Raw genomic sequence first — 20019 nt, 5'->3', positions numbered from 1 at the left:
GTGAGGCGGAGTCAAGGTGGCAGGGCCCAGGTCCGGGTTCAAGAGCGAGGAGAAACACAAGGTTTAATTGATTAAAGCACTAAACTGAATTGGAAAGGTAGAGCACAGGCTGAATCAAGGCAATGGGGCTCAGGCCTAACAGCATATTGAAGCAGCAGGGCCCAGTTTGGAGAGCAAGGAATGACTCCAAGGTCTGACCAGTTTAAGTGCCAGGATGAATTGAAAAGGTCAAGTACGGGCTGAATTGAGGTGGTGGGCCCAGGTCAGAGAGCGAGGAATGGAAAGGTGTGGATGTTGAGGCCAGAAGTGGGGGCTCAGCTCACTGCTATATGAGGAGTACTCATCTCTGCACTGAACTGAAGCTGTGACCTGCAACTAATGGGCTTTTGAATCGGCTGCAGTGATGAACTGGCTTCACTGTGGACTCACCTTTGTGAACTTTAGTTCTGAATGTTATTTGCTCGTTTTTGTTGGTTGCATGGTTTAGTTTTTTTTCCCTACAAACTGGGTGTTTGACGGTCTTTTTTTTTTAAAGATGCCTTCTATTGGGTTTCTTTTCTTGTGGCTGCCAGCAAGGAGACAAATCTCAAGGTTGTATATAGTATACGTACTGTGAAAATAAATATTCTTTGCACTTTGATATTAAGCATTTGTATACATGGGTTGAAGTTTTCAATTTTTCCACAAATTACAACAAATGTTATATTACTCCCTCCTGGCACTTATTCTTGCAAGCATGACAAGTAATACACCCGCACCTAACCTCCTCCTTCACCACCAATTAAGGCCTCAAACAGTCCTTCCAAATAAGGCAACACTTCCCCTGGGAGTTTGTCAGCACATCCATTTTATCCAGTGCAGTCTCTTCTTCATCTGTGAGCCCCAACATAGATTGGGGGACTGCTTCATTGAGCACCTTTGCTACATACAGTGCAAAGGTGGGATTTCCTGGTGGCCACCCATTTCAATTTGGCTTCGCGTTCCTATTCCAATCTGTCAGTCCACGTCCTCCTCCACTGCCATGAGACCACACTCAGCTTGGAGAAGCAACACCTCATTCTATCCAAGTTGCCTCAACCTGATAACGAACAATATCTCTATCTTCTGGTAATTTCTCCCCATCCCTTCTCTCTTTTCCCATTCCCCATTCTTGTGTCCCTCCTCCTTCCCTTTTTTCATGGTCCACTATCCTCTCCCATCAGATTCTCTGTTTCAGCCCTTTACCTCTTCCACCTATCATCTCCCACTTTCATATTTCATCCCCCTCCCCCTACTTTCTTATCCTGGCTTCTTCCCCCTTCTTTTCCAGTCCTGATGAAAGGCTTCGGCCCAAAATGTCAAGTGTTGATTCCCCTCCATAGATGCCGCTTGACTTGATGAGCTCCTCCAGCATTTTGTGTGTTATTTACTTGTTTATTTTTAAGCCTTGAATGATTTGTGCAGCTCAAAGGTTTTTTGGACAGGTTGCATTTAAGCAGTAATGGATTTCATTCACTGAATGAACCAGGAAACAGCCACGAGCAGCCTCTCCACTAGTCCTTCACAGCAGCCTCTGCGCATTGAGCCGAGGACTATAGCTAGCAGTGTGTTAGTGGAGTACTGGGATTCAAGCTAAGCTCCCAACTGAGCAATGTATAACAGCGGGAAAGACTTGAGTTTGCACCCAATTCCCTGGAGAATACTATGCAGCAGAAGTAGATTTCTCTGTAGAAGTAGAGTGTGATACCTACATGTAAGTGTAAGTGTGACCGGAGCACCAATGTAGCTGAAACAAATCAAGCAGTGTACTAGTTTACAGAGTTAGATATTAATCATTATCTCAGTGAAATAAAGCTCTAAACTAAATTTTCCATCTCCTGCAGCTGAATGGGAAAGTGGCATGGGAAGGGAATGACTAGAGATGGCTGGAGAGCTGTGAAGAGAATGGTATTTCAGAATACTGAAAGGGGATTTGAAGGAAAGCTAAAATCCACCAGGATAATTTGTAAAGGATGATCTATTTGAATGCAGTCTGTTAGGAGGGGATTGTTTCGGCCGGAAGGCAAAGGGGTGAGGGCAGGTTGAAGCCTTCTCCCCTACAAGAGGAGCTGGAGAAACCCAGAAAGTGAAAGTCAAAGAACTGGCTACATGAAAATGAGATAAGGGTAGATATTGTCAGCAAATATAATGAAATCTGAAAATAGAACAGAAAATGCTGTAAAGACTTTGGTCAGGCATCATCTGTAGAAAGCGAAACAGATAAATGCTTCTGGCCAGAGGCTCTTCGTCAGAACTGAGAAAAAAGGATAAAGCAAATTAGTGTAGGTAGCAGAGAAGGTCTGGGAAGTCAATGGGTGGCATAAAGGGAAATTATGTAATAGGGTAAATTAATGTAGTCATTAAATGAACAGTTGAGTTCCTTAGTTGGTGTAACATTTTGCTAATGCTGTGAAGCTTGGTGCTGTTGTATAGTCTGTCTGCTGGGCATTTAGGCAAGTGATATGGATAACAGGCTGGCTGCCTGAATGACAGAATCAAACGGGGGAGGGGAAAATCAGACCCAAGCCCTGATGCTTGCAAATAGGTAGCAACAGGCAGGATGAAAACTGGGTTGAATCACTAAGCTGGAATACTCATGGCTCATTACAATACTCCTCCTGCTACTTCAGCCATGGACAACTTAGGCCAAATTACCTACCTTGGAATTTTTAAAGCTTAGTGGTTTGGTGACTCACTGGAAAAAGTCAATTGTGTGATTGTGCAGGTGAACAATATCAAATTACAATGTTATTTTGTAACATTAAAAGTATCAAAGCTCCACAATCTAAGAATTACTGTTTAGTTGCTTTGAAATTTTAGCATTATACATAATTTATTAAATACACTCTTCATTACAGACTTACTGAACTAGCTGGCGATGAGACCTGCTCTTCATTTAGAACATTTTCATAAGACATTGAAAGATTCATTCCAGGCACTGCAGTAGTATTCATTTTAGTGTTTTCAACATTATTCACTAAAGACAGTGAACCTGCATCAATAAACAAAACGGTCATTGTATTTTTATTGTAGTATTAAAACAATAACACTGCTATTCCTACAAGTTCAATGATTCTCCAGCATCTGGGGAAGGGCAATTCACTTTGAAAACATTTTAGGTGTTTACTGGAATTCCAGACCAATTAAATCTGCCTGCATTTCTCCACCAGGCTTTTGTATTCTTTTGTAGTACAATAAAGTTCCAAAAGTTGAAAGTAAACAGCATTGTGCACAGTTCCAAACTATCATCAAAGTTTGACTTTTAATCAATTTTCAAAATCTGGGCACTATGGCATAGGTAGTCTTGAAATAAATTGCAGAGTTCCTTTCATTAGCTTTTCGCCACAAGACACAAGAGCAGAATTAGGCCTTTCAGCCCATCAAGCCTGCTACACCATACCATCATGGCTGATCCCAGATCCCACTCAATTCACATCAGTTTATTTTAAAATAAATAACACACAAGGGGGAATTCCTCCACCCCAAAGTTGGTACAACTTGGATGACACACAGCAATTACCTTTAGCATTTAAATCAATAAAATATTCTGTTGTTACTAGACTGGGTGAATGCCTAGCATGTGGCCTGAATATCAACAGCAGTGAACGTTGTCATTTTGGCACATAGAATTCAGAATTTGTTCTTTAAGATTAAAGTTTAAAATTCAACTATGTTGTGTTGTGGCTTTACAGATCATCTTGATGACACAGCACATGATAAAAATGACCAATTCATCCAAACTCACTTTCCTTTGCGCCATTTCTGGTCATTCCAGGAGCTGAGAGATTCACAGCATGGCTTACTTTAATATTTCTTGGGGAAGACTGTAATAATAAACAGCATGTTATTACTCCAAAATTAAATGAACAACAATCAATACTATAAAAGTGGCTCAATCAGCATATCAGAATCAGAACTAAATTTAAGATATACTAACCATTAATCTCTCTGTGCTATTCTAGTATTGTTACATCAGTATGTAACTGATGAGAGGAATGCTGATAGGGTCATTATTGACAAGGTTGGATCTATTCTTATTACCCTTGCATACTGATGGTAGATGCCAGTTTGAACACATCTAGTCTAGAACACAGGGTTTAAGTACTGCAGTCATATTGTTGAAGACTAAAGCTGTTGTACTCCCCATGTGTAGCTTTAATTGAACCAGTTTAAGTCTGGGATTAGTCATGTCAGATTTAGCAAACTTGCAGTTTCATAGTCTGAGCATTATGAACTACTTTTAAAGAGTAATTTTATGAATGAAAGAAGTGGGGCAATCGATTTCTGTAGAATCTCCAGTAACAAGTAGTATCAGTGAAATGATATTAATTCGCTCATCTCCTCAATTTTTGTTACTCCTACTGTAAGCTCCATGAAGTCCAGTGCACGGATCAACATCCAAAGATCAACTTTATTTGCCATATACTGTTACATGTACGTATTAGGAACTTGCTGTGGTGTGTTTGAATGACATGCAACAAAAAACATTCAATAATTATAAAGAATAAAGAATTATATTAAAAAAGTTAGAGGTTAAAGTACAGATATGGAATAAAATGTGCATGAATATAAAAATAACAGCATGTATTTCCAATGTAAACAACATTATAAAATGTGGTTTATAGTGTATATGATGCAGTGTCTGAGGTAGAGGGGGATGGGCAACTAACTATAATGGTTGATCAGATTAACTACCTGGGAAGAAACATTAAGATGGACTGAAGTGGTTTTGTTTTAATAGCCCTATAGTGCTTCCCAGAAGGAAGCTTTTGGAAAAAGCAGTTTACAAGGTAGGTATCATGCACAATGAATTTCCTGCCCACTTCTTTGTCCAGGATTCGTACAAGTCCGCAATGTTAGCAAATTGCAGCCAATTACTTTTTCTGCTGACCCGACTGTTCAGTCTTCACGTATTGTGAGACAATGCTGCACCAAACAAGAGGGCACCAAGTATTCTACTAATGCAGCTCTACACTGCCGTCCTCATATCAGCAGCTTAAGGAATGGCAACATATTTTCTAAGTAGGCATGTTACAACCCTCAGTATATTCAATACTGAATTCAACAGTTTCAGATAACCAGGATTTTCAGGTTGTCTGACCTTGCCATTTTTGATGAAAGGTAATCAATTTTTAATATTAACTGCTTTTCTCTGTCCACAGATGCTGACTGTATTGCTAGGTGTTTCCTGCAATTATTTTCCCCACATTTTCAGCATCTGCGTTTTATGCATCTCTTACTTTCATCATTTTGCTTCTGCAACCATCCCACAACCCCCATACCTTTTCATCACATCTTCACATTTCTATCTTCAATTGCACCACTACCATTTGAATACAGGATTCCCCCACTATCCGAAGGTAGAGCATTCCTATGAGACCGTTTGTAAGCCAAAATGGCATAAAGCGAAAAGCAATATTAATTTATATGGGAAAAATTTGAGCACATCCAGACCAAAAAATAACCTACCAAATAACACATAAAACCTAAAATAACACTAACATATAGTAAAAGCAGGAATGATATAATAAATACACAGCCTATGTAGTCATACTTTTCTGCAATCATTGCAGCACTGTCAATCATAGCGAAAATCTCACACAAGTGCTTCACCTTCAGTTCCTGGACAACTTTTCACTTTCGGGCCATTCGCTATTGCGTTCGGTTTCGATTCGTATCCTTTCCTCTTGCAATTGCATCAGTATTGATGAAATTGATGCAATCAGTAATTACATCAATTTCAACAAAAGGACTAACATATGTTCTCAGGAAAAAAATCACTTGGGTATTCCAACCACTTGGATGTGAATGTAACACAACAGGAAGTGCTCACCACGATCGAAACTCTTAATTATGTGCAGTTTTACACTAAGCTTAACACCCTTATGAGCTCTCTTAGGCTTTTCTGATACCTTAGGACACATCTTGCTAACCGATGCACAAACAACAAATCGAGATAAAGCGCAGATGCTCACAGACACAGTTCAAAGCTATGGTGGCTTGATGCTGAGTGTGGTTCCCAGGGAAGGAGCTTGCTGCAAAACAAATGCAGAACGCTATTTTCGCTTTTCGCCTTTTTTCGTAAACGCGAAAATCCTCTTCGGATTTCTTTTGGTTAGCGAAAATCAGTACTAATGTAGGTCTTTCGTAAAAGAGAAGTGGCATAAAGCCAACTTTCGAAAAGCAGGGATATCTGTATACACTTTCACTATATCATAACCATTCTCTTTGTTCTCCCTGCCCTTCTGCAGCTTAAAGTGTGCTGGCTTTCTATCTTTTTGTAGTTTAGATAAGAAGTCGTCAAACTGAAATGTTAACTCTCTCCATAGATGCTGAAAATATCCTGAATGTTCTCAAACTGCTAACTGATGGAATGGCCAAGCCACAAATAATACTGGATCTTTGACATCAACATTCATTTTCTATTAAGATAAACTAGATATTAGAATTAAGTGTAAATGCTTTTCATGATTGACAAAATTAAAAAGGCATACAAGATGAAAACAAAAGGCTCGTTGACAAAGCTTTGAATCTTAAAAGAAGGCAATCTTAGTGAGGCACTTCCAGAGCAACTTAAGTTACAACCATCAATGATAGAGTGATTTGAATTAAGAATACTCAAAGACCAGAATGAGGAGCAAATATCTTGTTGATCGATAAAACTACATATAAGCTTCTTGGTGGAATCTGAAAACAAAGGATGTTAAATCTGAATTGAAAGGGAATTGGATACCAATACAGGTCGAAGGGTGATGGGCAAACATAGCTTGATATGAATAAACATATAATACAGATACAAGCTCATCAGAAATTGAGTAAGGTCACATAACAGTTCTCTACATGTCTAGTTCAGTCTCAGACAATTGCTAAGGAAAGAAATGGATTCAGAGGTAAGTAATATCCATGCCTTCTCTGGGCAAGAATGGCCCTGAAGTATTTGAGAAACTTGGCCATTATTGGGTCTATTCATAATTCAGTTATATCACATTTAATTTATATTCATTTCCATTTAAATGTCTTAACTCCAACATTACTGAAGATCAAAATGGTAAATCAATAAAGAGTCCTCCTCATATAACCCAACCAGGATGCCAAAAAATCCAATAAAACATTCATATAACAGAAGTATCATTTTCACTTTTCAACCTTCTTAAAATAGAGGCCAACGTTCCATTTGCTGTTTTTTTGGAGCTAAGTGCTAGCCCAAATAAGTAGAAGATTTGTAAGTGAGAGTGATGCATACCAAACCCAAAACAAACATAATTTCCACTAATATACTCCACTATCTCCTTAACAACTGAAAAAAGTTTATTACCTGTTCAATTCTGTATGAACTTTTATTTCCTGATGCTTGTGGATTTCTGCCTCCACTTCTGTCTTTGGACAAGGAATCCGTTTCCTTTTTCCTAGCATCTAATGGAACCTATTACAAATAACAATTGTAAAATCAAGATGCACATGTCCCTTGGGTAATTACAGGAATGTTGCCATTGCATAAAAATATAAATTACAAAGGACTTACCCCATCAGTTTGCATAAGCTGTGGAAGTGAGTTTTCAGTTTTCTTCTCAGTTGCCATCTCAGCTTTCTTCCAGGTTTCTAACCGAAGTCTTTCCATTACTTTAACTTCATCTCGAAGCTCTTGATTTTCCTTGGTAAGTGCATCGATCTGATTTCGAAGCCTTGTATAAGTACTTGACCACCTTAATTCCTTCCGTTTCAATTCTTCTTGCAAGTCTATTATCTGCTGCTTAAGAACCTAAGCACAAAAAAACAAAAATAATTCTTTAGTTCTTTGAATGAGCATGATTATAGCCAAAACATTATTATATACAAACGTTTGTAGAATACAAAGCACAGAAACAACTCATTGAACCTTACTAATCCATGCTGGCATTTAAGTTCAATAACACTTCTCAAAACACATTTTCACTATGTAACTTCCACTATTTTTCAGCTTCCAGTTAGATATCACAGTTGTAGATCAATAATTAAGACCATCAAGTGGTCACTCCATGTGGAAGTGGCTTCCTGACATTGGGTCCCAAGTTCCTCAAGTTATAGAACATAGAAAATCTACAGCACAATACAGGTCCTTCAGCTCACAAAGACGTGCCGAACATGTCCTTACCTTAGAAATTACCTAGGGTTACCCATAGCCCTCTATTTTTCTAAGCTCCATGTATCTATCCAGGAGTCTCTTAAAAGACCCTATTATATCCACCTCCACCACCGTCACTCAACCTATTCTCATAAGGCATGCTCCCCAATCCAGGCAACATCCTTGTAAATCTCCTCTGCACACTTTCTATGGCTTCCATATCCTTCCAGTAGTGAGGTGACCAGAACTGAGCATAGTACTCCTAGTGGGATCTGACCAAGATCCTATATAGCTGCATCATAACCTCTCTGCTCCTAAAATCAACCCCCACGATTGATGAAGGCCAATGCACCATATGCCCTCTTAACCACAGAGTCAACCTGCGCAGTAACTTTGAGTGTCCTATGGCCTCGGACCCCAAGATCCCTCTGATCCTCCACACTGCCAAGAGTCTTACCATTATTACTATATTCTGACATTATATTTGACCTACCAAAATAAACAACCTCACACTTACCTGAGTTGAACTCCATCTGCCACTTCTCAGCCCAGTTTTGCATCCTATCAATGTCCCACTGTAACCCCTGACTGTCCTCCACACTATCCACAACACCCCCAACCTTTGTGTCATCAACAAATTTATTAACCCATCCCTCCACTTCCTCATCCAGGTCATTTATAAAAATCACAAAGAGTCGGGGTCCCAGAACAGATCCCTGAGGCACACCACTGGTCATCAACCTCCATGAAGAATAGGACCCGTCAACAACCACTCTTTGCCTTCTGTGGACAAGCCAATTCTGGATCGACAAAGCAAAGTCCCCTTGGATCCCATGCCTCCTTACTTTCTCAATAAGCCTTGCATGGGGTATCTTATCAAATGCCTTGCTGAAATCTATATACAGTATATCTACTGCTCTACCTCCATCAATGTGTTTAGTCACATCCTCAAAAAATTCAATCAGGCTCATAAGGCATGACCTGCTTTTGACAAAGCCATGCTGGCTATTCCTAATCACCCTGATGTTGAATTTAAACAATTTTGCATATAGTTTAAAATCACGCAGTCATTAAACAACTTGATAAATTTACTTCCAGTAAATATAAAATATTTAATACAGACAAGATGCCCACTATGTGATTGCCATTCATCCAGGTATGTCCCATTAAACATTTTGCCATTAATTTTTAACTCTACTACATTTCTCAGAAGATTATTTCAAGTATTGAGCGATCCATATTTGTTATTAATAACACCTGCTCATTATTTACTTTCCTTGTGTTTAAATCATTCATAACCCATTTCATTCTTGCATCCTTGGGTCTTTTAAGTAGATTTCAAATGAAAACTTACCTGAATTCCACTACCCCTCAAATATTTCATTTTAAAACATTTATTTTTTTAATAAAAGCCAGTAACTTAATGCCAATGTGGTCAAAATGTTAATCTTAAAATCAAGGGTATTAATTTATTTTTGGATAACGGCATTCTTTATTCTACCAAGGGGCTGCAAACTCCAGGACTTGAAAGATGTTTTTTCAAGCAACATAACTCCACATCAATTCTAAATCAGAGCACTGTACAACTGTAGCATTAAAGCCTGCTTATTTGTTTTTAATTACTGATGTCTGACCCCTTTCCAATTCATACTTAGATATCACGACATCATGTTAGTTTGCAAAATATAATGTATTTCCCCCATCTGTAGTTAATTTCTATAGTTTTTCTTGGTTCATGGGTAAGGTTTCTACAAGAAATCCTATCCTTACACTTGGCAGTATATAGCAAATAAAAATACACTTAAGCTCTTAGAAAACTGATCAAAGGAAAAGGACAAAATAATTTTTTTTTACTGCAAATTTCTTAAGAGGCAAATCATAGGGTATTCACCAAGCAGAACTCAGTAAAATCAGCCTATACATTGAAAAGTGCATCTGAAGTTGCAACAAAGGGTTAACAATGTCAAAGAGAAAATGTCACCTTTATCTCTTCTCTTTCTTTTTTGTCCGGAATGGCTCTTGCTACTACAGCATATTTTTCAAAAACCATTCGCTCCTTTTGTAGTCGTTTTAATTCCTCTTTTTTGTATTCTTCTAATTGAGTCAGCTCCTCAGCTTTCTTACGTTCAAAGTCTGCAATTTCTTTCCTACAAATGAAATAATATCTTCAGCATATTTTATAAATTTAGTATCATAGACTTCAAAATGGATAAGAACAGTCAATGGAATCTGACTTCGAACCTTATACTACAAATTAATTTGCCAGATTCTTATTTTTAATCTGGATCTCTGTGAAATTTTCAAAATGTGGAGAAGGGTTGAGTAACACGGTATTGTATTGCTATTACAGCACTAACAACCCAGATTTTATGTACAGACTAGAGGCAATATAGAGCGGCCAATTAACCTAGGAGCTTACACTCCAATAAAATGTGGGAGGAAACCAGAGCACCCAGGGAACACCCATATGACATGGAGAAGATAGAAACTTCACACAAACAGTACCAGAAGTCAGAATTGAAAATGCTCATTAGCACTCTTCAAGATGTACAACTGTACTTTCATATAGGCATGTCACAAGTGTTCTACTTAGAAAAGAATCCTGGATCTAATAATATTTTCAATCTGATTTGGATACAGGTCAGTATCAAAACTTACTGCAAACAAAACATAAGTTAGCAAAAAAAACTTCAGAAGAATGGTTTGACTGACGGAAGATGCAATTCAATGAAGTGCTACATTAAGCATTTTGGTAAAAACGTAGGCGAATACCCTTAACACAGCAAAATATCATAAAGTGTTTAATATGAGTCATATCTAACTAAATTTGATACCAGTCCACAAAGTGTTGGGTAATGAAAAGCATCGTCAGGTAGGTTTTAAGAAAAACTTGAGAGAGCATATACAGAGGTTAAGAAGGAAGTGTTGACTACAGGAGTTCCAGACCCTAAGGTTAAGGCACCAATGATATGACCATTAACAGTGAAAAATATATCTATTTAACATCATGCTGGCATCAGAGACCTAAAGTCAGCAACATATAAAAGGAAGGTAGGGTCAAGCGGAGCAGTCATTGTCAGAGTGTGCTCGTGATGGAATGGGAAAACTTTAACCTAACAGGCTTCTGCAAGAACAGGCAAAGGCACAGATAAAAAGATGCAACTTTTTTTTAGTACAAACTAGTCAGCATGGAATGCTCCTCCTTTCAGATGTGGGAATTCAGAATACCTTACGGTTTTCCTGATGATTACATCTGTGGGAAGTGCACCGAACTTCAGCTCTTGATTGACCAGGTCAAGGAGTTGGAGCTGAAGTTGTATGTATTCAGGATCATCTGGGAGGCTGAAGTTATAGACGAGACTTTTGAAGAGGTGTTATTGATTTAAGAAGCCCTCCTATATATACTTAACAAATACTGCCCCATCTAAACCCTTTGCACTATGAATGTCCTAGTTTATATTAGGGAAGTTGAAATTCTCCATGACATTTTTACATGTTTCCTTAATCTGTAGGACTAAATCCTTAACAGTGTTCCTGAGCAGAGAGATCTTGGGGACCAAGTTCATAGCTCCATGGAAATGGCTACACGGGTCGATAGGGTGGTTAATACTTAAGGAATACTTGCTTTTATTTGTCAAGAGATTATGTTGCAGCATTATTAAAAAACCACTCCAGTTAGGCCACCGTCTGGAGTATTACATACAGCTCTGGTCCCCCCACTATAGGAAAGATGTTGAGACTTTGGAGAGGCCCTGTACCATCATGAGGCTGGACAAACTTGGGTTGGTTTCTTTGGAGCGGCAGAGGCTGAAGGGAGATCTGATAGAGGTTTATAAGATTATAAGGGAGTATCTTTTCCCCAGGATCTAATACCAGAGGACATGTATTGAAGGTGGGTGAGGGGAGTGGGGTAGTCTTAAAGGGGGTGTGAGGGGTAAATTTTATTTATGCAAGGTGGTGGATGCCTGGAATGTGCTGCCTGGCTTGCTGGTAGAGGTGAATACATTTCAGGCTTTTAAGAGACTTTTAGACAGGCACATGAATGTGAGGAAGATGAAGGGATATGGACGTTGTGTAGATAGGAGGAATTAATTTAGAGTTTGTTTTTTTAAATTCACTTCTTACCTGGTTCAGCACAACATTGTAGGCTGAAGGGGCTGTTCCTGTGCTGTACTGTTTCATGTTTGATGTTCTATCATTGATGTTTAAAAGACCAGAATTGGACGACTACAGAGATCTTTTAGAGAAACTGTTCAAGGGCTGGAGAAAGTTGCAAAGAAGGGCAAGGGGCATGGCTTCAGGGGAACTGATATACAATAAGAATTTTAAATAGTTGTGTTATTGAAATGGAAGACAGGGGATGCCGCCGAGACCAGAAGGATAATATGCAAATAAACCTTGATGAGAATTAGAATGCAAATAGTAGAGATTTGGATCTTATGGTAACATGCTCCACAAAGCATCACAACATTAGCAAACAAGATTCAAGTTTAACGAGGTTTCAAAAACAAAGAGAATTACAATATTTACACAAGTTGCTGGGCTACAAGTGTAGTGCAAATGCTCTTCCCATTTTGGGAAGGATACTGGAACTACAGCATGCATTGAAATATGGTGCAGGATTATGACCATAACTAAAAGCAAAATTGATATTTTGAGATTACTTTCACTACAGTAGAAAAAGTAAATGGCAGTTTAGTGCAAAATAATGAAGGATTTATAAGATAGAAAAAGAATTTACTATTTAAAAGTTCCTTACAAAATTTGAGAGAATTGTGATCAATGCATCTTTTAAAATATTATAAAAACTTGAATAATAGAGCACATGAGGGAAAGAGCAGGGGAACATGGTTGATTTTATGCAGTTGAATGAATTCAGATCTGAGTTACGTACCATAATTGCAGTTCTGAGACGATCATGCCAAAAAAAAGTTACCCACATTGATGTTTTCATTATTTTCATCCAGAAAATACTTTAGTAATAGCTCTAAACAAAATGACCAGGCTAACAAACGTCAGAGCCACATTTGAGATCCCCATGATTAGTAATTTTTTTTTTTAAACTGTCTTCTTATAAGTCCATCTAGATAAAAGTTTGACTAAAATGTCATTTTGGGTATTTTCATTTCAAAATTCATTTATCAAGTTTAGAAATATCCAGACCAGTGACAGAACAGGAAAAAGTTTATATACTGCATTTATACATAAAGATAATTGATAACTATAAAACATGTTAGAATATGGATTTTTGAGTAACTTTTTTCATAATACTGTGTTTGTGATTAAGCTTTGTTAATTAGGGATTAACACCGAATTAGAATCATAGAATGGACTTTTCCTGTAAATTTATGCCATAGTATTAAAAATAAATGGTAAAAAAAACTTGTCAATCTGCTTTTAAAATTCAGAAACTCATGCTTTAGACTTTCAAGCCATCCACTGTAAGATAAAGCTATTAACAAAAGAACATCATTTTCCCTGCAATAACATGCAATACATGCATGGTCGGAAGAGGTAAATAAACCCAAACAAAAAAACTAAGTGTAAAACAGAGAGAAAAATGAAGTTGAGTCCAAATGTGGAATATATTAAGTAACCAGAGAGATTTTGGGGTTATAAAAATAAAGGTGGTGACAGACATCAAGAACTTATTTAGAGATTACCAAGAAATTCTCTTTGCCAGAAAACTATAGGACTCACAGGAATATGATAAATCAAAACATACAAAATCATGTAGCGCAAGAAAGAAAGAGGAATTGACAATAGTTCATTATTAAACAGAGTTTGAATCTCAAAATTTTGGGTAGTTTAGTGGGTTGCAGCTCAAAAGGACACAGTTGATGGGACAGTGATGGAAGTGGTTCAGCTGCTGCGACACAGCTGCAGCATTCCAGGTTCAGTGATCTTGTGAAATTTGCACCTTCTTTCTGTGTGCTCTGGTTTCCTCTCTAATACTACATATGCGTAGGTTGGTAAGTACATTGCCCTGATGGTAACTTTATGTTGATAGCAACATAGGATTAGTGTAGGTGCATATTTAATGGTCAGCACAAACTCATCAGCAGCCTATTTCCATGTTGAACAAAGGGGTTAAGGTAACCAGAAACAGGGACAGTAGTTTGTACAGGCGCCAAGCAACTTATGTCATTCAATAAGATAATGGCTAATTTGATCAGTTCAATGCATCTTCAAATTCTCACTACAGCTCCATAAATAAATATTGGAAACTGTTAGATCAAAAGTTGTACATGGTAGACTCACAGCTTTAAGAGGGTTATAAATATTTCAGCCTAAACGTTGGGCCTCTGTTAACCTGTGGAGTTCTTTCTAAGTGCAGACCTGAACAGAAATGGGTTTCTTAAAGAGGAATCACTAAAGAAAAACAGACACACAATCACTAGCCAGTCAAGTAGTACTATATTTGTCACATGTAACAGAACTTGTAACAAATTGATTCAAATTAGTTTGAATTCTTTGAACTTTTGATGTAGCATGGCAAAAGAGCTTTATTTCAGTTAGGACTTAGAAAAAAGAACCATGTATGCTTACCTAAATTCCATCATAGCTTTTTCCTTATCATCTCGGAGTTTAGCCAGTGTAGAATTTTCTGCTCGAAATTTGTTAATTTCAGTTTCCAATTCTAATAGCTTATCCTTCATCAACTTGGACTGGATACCATTACCTAGCAAGCACAATGTGTTTAATAATTTTATATGTTCAATGTCTAATTTGAAAAACTTCAACCTCAATGTTGACAAAGACCTATAATGTGTGACCTACGCAAGCAGGAAACTTCATTTCCATTTCAATCCTATCAAATGTTTTTTGCAAGCTGAATTTTAAATCAGCAGGGTAAGGACATATGGCATCTTCCTATGTACATATACATGTTGCTAAATGTTGTATAGTATCACTCATATACATAACAGTTACTAATAAAAAGTAGATTTCCTTTGTGACTGGTTAAGATTTTTGTTACTTTTAACTAACCAAAGATACACAGCACCATTTTAAATGACGGTTGAGAAAACAACAACCTCCAACAATGTACTATAACTATATTTTATATATATATATATATAGTCTCCCATATTTCCATAAAAGTTCAGTAAAACTCATTCCAATAATTTGACCCAACACATTTTGCTAAGCAGAAAAGAAATAAAAATTTGAAATTTGTAGAATAAAAGCAAAATGGATGTGTATAGCTTGGCTGTGGCCTCTGGCAAAGAAATATGTGGCGACACAAGGCAAAATGTTTTTTTTTTCAGCAATCTTCCATGGTCAATACCGAGCTCCAAGTACTGTAGACTGTAGTGGAATAAAATAACCAAAGTCATTCAAACTCATCTCTGCTCTACCATTCAATAAAATCATGGTTGCCACCTTCCTGCACCAATCTTTTCTCTCTCAATATCCTTTTTATTAAAATATGTATCCAAATTGAATGTGGTAAACAACCTCACCTCTTGGTTAGAGAAATCAAAAAATTCAATACCACCCCCGTCAGAGAAAAATAACCATGTATCTTGCCCAGAAGTTCCCAACCATGGTCCACAGTTAACAATAAAGCTCCACTGCAATACTGAAAAGGTTGGGAACCCCTAATCTAGCCCATCTAACTTATCTGCATAAGATTTGCAATTACTTTTTTCCATTCCATTCATTAGACCCAATATTCTCCACTATTCTGGTTTTCCCAGTTGCCTTCTGAGAAGACAAAGAATTCTTGTTTAATTTCTCTGCTACTTTATTATTCCCTATCATAATTACTTCTTATTATGTATAAGATCCATATCAGCTTTTACCAATCTTTTTTGTGCATATCTATAAAAGCTTTACTGTCATTTTTTTTTTATTTTGCTAATTTCTGAAATTTTCCTAATCCTTATGCTTGCATGTTCATTTTGGCTGTGCGATCATAATCAGATCCAAATAAAAGCTGCTTTCAATTGGAAAGGCTGACATAATGATTACTGCCAAACTACATTACTAGTCAGCAATACTCTCACATCCAAAGTATCCTCCGTTTTTCAACCCAAGCCCGTTTTTAACAGCCCTGAGGATTCACCTTCATCATCTTCCAATACACTGATACAAGCTGCATGCAACTCGATATGATTAAGATGAGCAATACTAGGTTTTTAAACTATCCATCTCGACATATCTGTTTCTGCTGTCTTTTGTTTGACGCTTTCTAACCTGTTCCAAGTGCACAGATTTTGTACACGTCTTATTTTCTATATTCACCTCATTCATATTCTTCACTTTTAGATGAGTGATAATACAGTACTCAGTCAAACTACTGCATGCATTTCTAGTTACTACTCTGTAAGAAAATGTTAGTGATTGTGAAGTGCAGAGAAGATTAACCAAGATGTTGATTAGGATGCAACATTTAAGTAATGATGAGACAATGGAGAGAAAGTTAAGAAGGTACTTTACCGAGATATAAAATTATGAGGTATATAGTTAAGTAGACAGCAGGAAACTTTTCCCATTTTAGAAATGAACAAAACTAGAGGACATTGACCTAAGGTATTGAGATAGAGATTGAGGGGAACTGTTTTCAATGGCAAATACCTGGAATGCACTGCCAGAGAATGCGGTGGAAGTAGAGTTCCTGACAGAATTTGAGAAATGATTAGATGAGTACCCAAGATATGGAAGGCTACAGGCCAACTACTGGAAGATGGGATTAATGTAAGATGGTGCCTAGATCCATTGGCCAAATGGCTTATTTAGATGCATACAACTATAACTTGCTAGGAGACATGACTGAAAGAACTGCAACCAGTGAATATCAAGAAAAAGAAAGATTCAATTACTGGCAGATCCTTATTAAATCATAATCAAATAAACATAATGGCTTATCATTCACAGCTTTAAATTTTTATTCTATCCCTTACGCCATCATCTTTGACTAACTGTATCCTCAAAGAGTACAGATCATTAAGTTCTTAAGCAAAATAAACAGCATTTTCCCTCTGTTAAAAGGAAATTGAACAAGATGAGCAACATTTAAAACCAGTGGCAGCTAGGAAATGATTTTTCAATCCAGTCTTGACAGTTCAAGATCAAAAAAATTTTCTCTAAATCTGATATGCCTGGAAGGGCATAGTTTTTGACAAGTTCCTCAAACAGTGATAACATGTTAATTAACATATCAAAATAAAAATAGACGTATGTACCATACCTAAAGATTTTTCATTCACAGTTTTAGATTTCTGTTCCAGCCCTTGAAGCAATGCAGGCTTTGCCTTGGGTTTCAGTGAAGGAAATAATCTTGCTATTAGATCAGATGTAGGTGGTGGTTCTCCAAACTTGTTCAGTTTTCTTTCACCTTCAACATCTCCTTTCTTGGCAGAAGCAGTTTTTCTTCTCAAACATTTCTCCTCAGTAACTTCACCAGAAGAGAATTTTTGAGTCACTAATACAGAAGTATGAACAGGCTCTATTGAGATATCTTCAAGTTTATTAAATCCACCTTCTTCTTGGTCAGTCCATGTTTGGTCATCATCAAACTCAACCTTTTCTTGCTGCAGTGGCAAGTTTCCTTCTGAATTAAACAGAGAGGAATCTTCTTTCTGGCTCAAATCAAGTTTATCATTCTCTATCACAGTCAACATTTTGACATCATCATCATCAGATGACAAGTCAAGATCAATGTCCATTTTCTTATCTTTATTAAGACTGTCTGCTGGTTGTTTTCCACACACAGAATTAGGATTATCTTCCTTGTTACTGTTACAAATCACTGACTGCTTCTCTGATTCATTTGTCAGTGTAGAATCAAGATCCTCCTTTGAGTCTGAAGTGGTATCACAAACACTACACTGATCTTCTTGAGAATCACATTTAACACTTTGAGCTACAGCTTCATTGCTGATCAGTGGGTCAAAAACACTTGTGAACTTTTCCTCTGCTTCAACATAATTACTTTTCAGATAAATGTTCTTTTTATCACTATCATCCACATTTCTGTTATTTTTTGGGTCATTTGAATTTTCAAACATTTGGTTATGTTGAGCAAATTTTATTGGTGTGGAGGACAATCTAGGATCTTTATTGTATTGCCAATCTTGGTGTGCCATTTTTAACACAAAGGAAGAATTACTAGAGAAGGAAAGTTCTTCAGCTGCCTGCTCCAAAAATTCAAATTCATTCAATTCGACGATTTCCTTCTCATCTTCCTTATTCCAGTTCTCCATCTTTTTCTGAAATGATATCTCAAATGAGTTCTCAATTTCATTTGAGGCTCCATCAATTGGGCAAGTGGGAAGTATATTTCCTGATTTTTTCTGCAATCTCTCAGCTTTACATGGTGATGCAAGTTCATGCAAAAGTTCACTGCCCTGTTTGATTTGTTTTTTTGTTTGTCCATAATCCTGAACCACATTAATAGTTTCAGTTTTATGGGCATTGTGAACATGACCTTCTGAAGCTTCTGTTATCTCCTCGGTTTGATGAAGTGACTGGAAGACAGCGTCTTCACTACAAGTTCCTAAGGCAGCTACTTTTTTAAGACACAATGCAGAGTTGCTCTTCCCTTTACCAATTGTCTTTGGTTTGTTGACAAGCCAGGAAGAGCTAGTATTATGATTTTCCTTGCTTAATAGTGTCAACTTCCGCTGCATCTGTTGACAATTTGCCTTCTTTAAACTTACAGAATCCTGATTGATTAAGTTTCTTTCCTTATCAGCTTTGAGTCTTACAAGATTACTCGACTTGATTTTTGAAAATCTTGCTAGTCCTTCACCGCACTTCAAAAACTTTCTTTTCTGGTTGCCTTTATCCTCAGCGAAGACAGGAGGTAACTATAATAACAATACATGTAAAACAATACTAATTAAGAATGTGAGCAACACACACAAAATGCTGGAGGAGCTCACAGGCTTGGATTTCCAGCATCTGCAGATTTTCTCATTTCTAGTTAAGAATGTAATGATTGTTTCAAGAATCAGTTTCTCCCCCACCACAACAATGACATTTCCTGATTATAACAATTTTCATATATCAAGTGGCTTTCAAAACACAGAACACATTTCTAGATCTTTCCTCAGCTGTGAGATTTCAAAAATGTTATATAAAAAGAAAAACACAAGGGTCAGACCAGAATGACTGAAGAAGGGCATCTGCAGCACAGCTTATCTGTTGGATTCTTCCACCATGTACTTTTCAATTTGCAAAACATTTGTGCCACTTCAGTTACTGGAAATATGAGTTAATGGGGACAATGATACTCCATGTCTCACCACCATCCATCTAACAAAAAAAATTTAGAAATAAGGAAAAACAACAATGAAACAATCTATTTTAAAAGTTACTGCAAATTTTGGAAATCTGAAAAGAAAGAAAATGCTGTAGTTATCCAGCACATTAGGAAGTATCTGTGGAAATAGAAACAGAATTAATGTTGCTTACACTGAAATGATGCTTGCGCTCCACAGATACTGGCTGAACTGAATATTTCTGGCACTTTCTGTTTTTAAACCAGTCAAATTACGTAGAGAAAGAGAAATTAAAGGGAAATATAATATTGGATTAAGAAATAAAGATAAAGGAAAAATAAGCAATAAAATATTGAATTTTACAATCAATCAAATAATTTACTTTCTGCTGAAATATGGTTTCACATTTTCATGTGCAGCTTCTCAGGAGTAGAAAGGTTAAGTAGATTAAGCAAAAACATTACATCTAATTTTAAAATAAATCAATGAATTTAAACATCAGACAACTTTCTACAGCAGGATTAACTCATCTTCGAGTTCTCCAACCTGAAAGGTCACCTTGTCTATTTTTTTTACTCCAGGTTGACAGTAGTCAGGAGGGCATCTCCAAGAGTTTAGTCCTTCACATCTTATCTATAAAAGTGTACAATTTTTGAACTTTTAAGCTAA

The 20019-nt window shown here is 37.0% G+C and overlaps 1 protein-coding gene across 2 annotated transcripts in view; it reads right to left on the bottom strand.

The window, feature by feature from the left end:
* LOC132391284 (centromere protein J-like) overlaps nt 1–20019 on the bottom strand; it is a 53703-nt gene that overhangs the window by 19385 nt on the left and 14299 nt on the right. For both annotated transcript variants that reach the window (XM_059964244.1, XM_059964243.1), the window contains exons 7-13: nt 17316–18936; nt 14669–14801; nt 10101–10266; nt 7541–7777; nt 7334–7441; nt 3764–3842; nt 2883–3010 (exon numbers count right to left, since the gene is read on the bottom strand). In XM_059964244.1, the coding sequence (XP_059820227.1) occupies nt 2883–3010; nt 3764–3842; nt 7334–7441; nt 7541–7777; nt 10101–10266; nt 14669–14801; nt 17316–18936 (2472 nt within the window). The remainder of the gene's footprint in view (nt 1–2882; nt 3011–3763; nt 3843–7333; nt 7442–7540; nt 7778–10100; nt 10267–14668; nt 14802–17315; nt 18937–20019) is intronic.

This window comes from Hypanus sabinus, chromosome 3 (genome assembly GCF_030144855.1).
Source record: "Hypanus sabinus isolate sHypSab1 chromosome 3, sHypSab1.hap1, whole genome shotgun sequence".
Classification (NCBI taxonomy): domain Eukaryota; kingdom Metazoa; phylum Chordata; class Chondrichthyes; order Myliobatiformes; family Dasyatidae; genus Hypanus; species Hypanus sabinus.
Note: the sequence above shows the minus strand (reverse complement) of the source record. Positions and strands in the feature narration are given on the sequence as shown.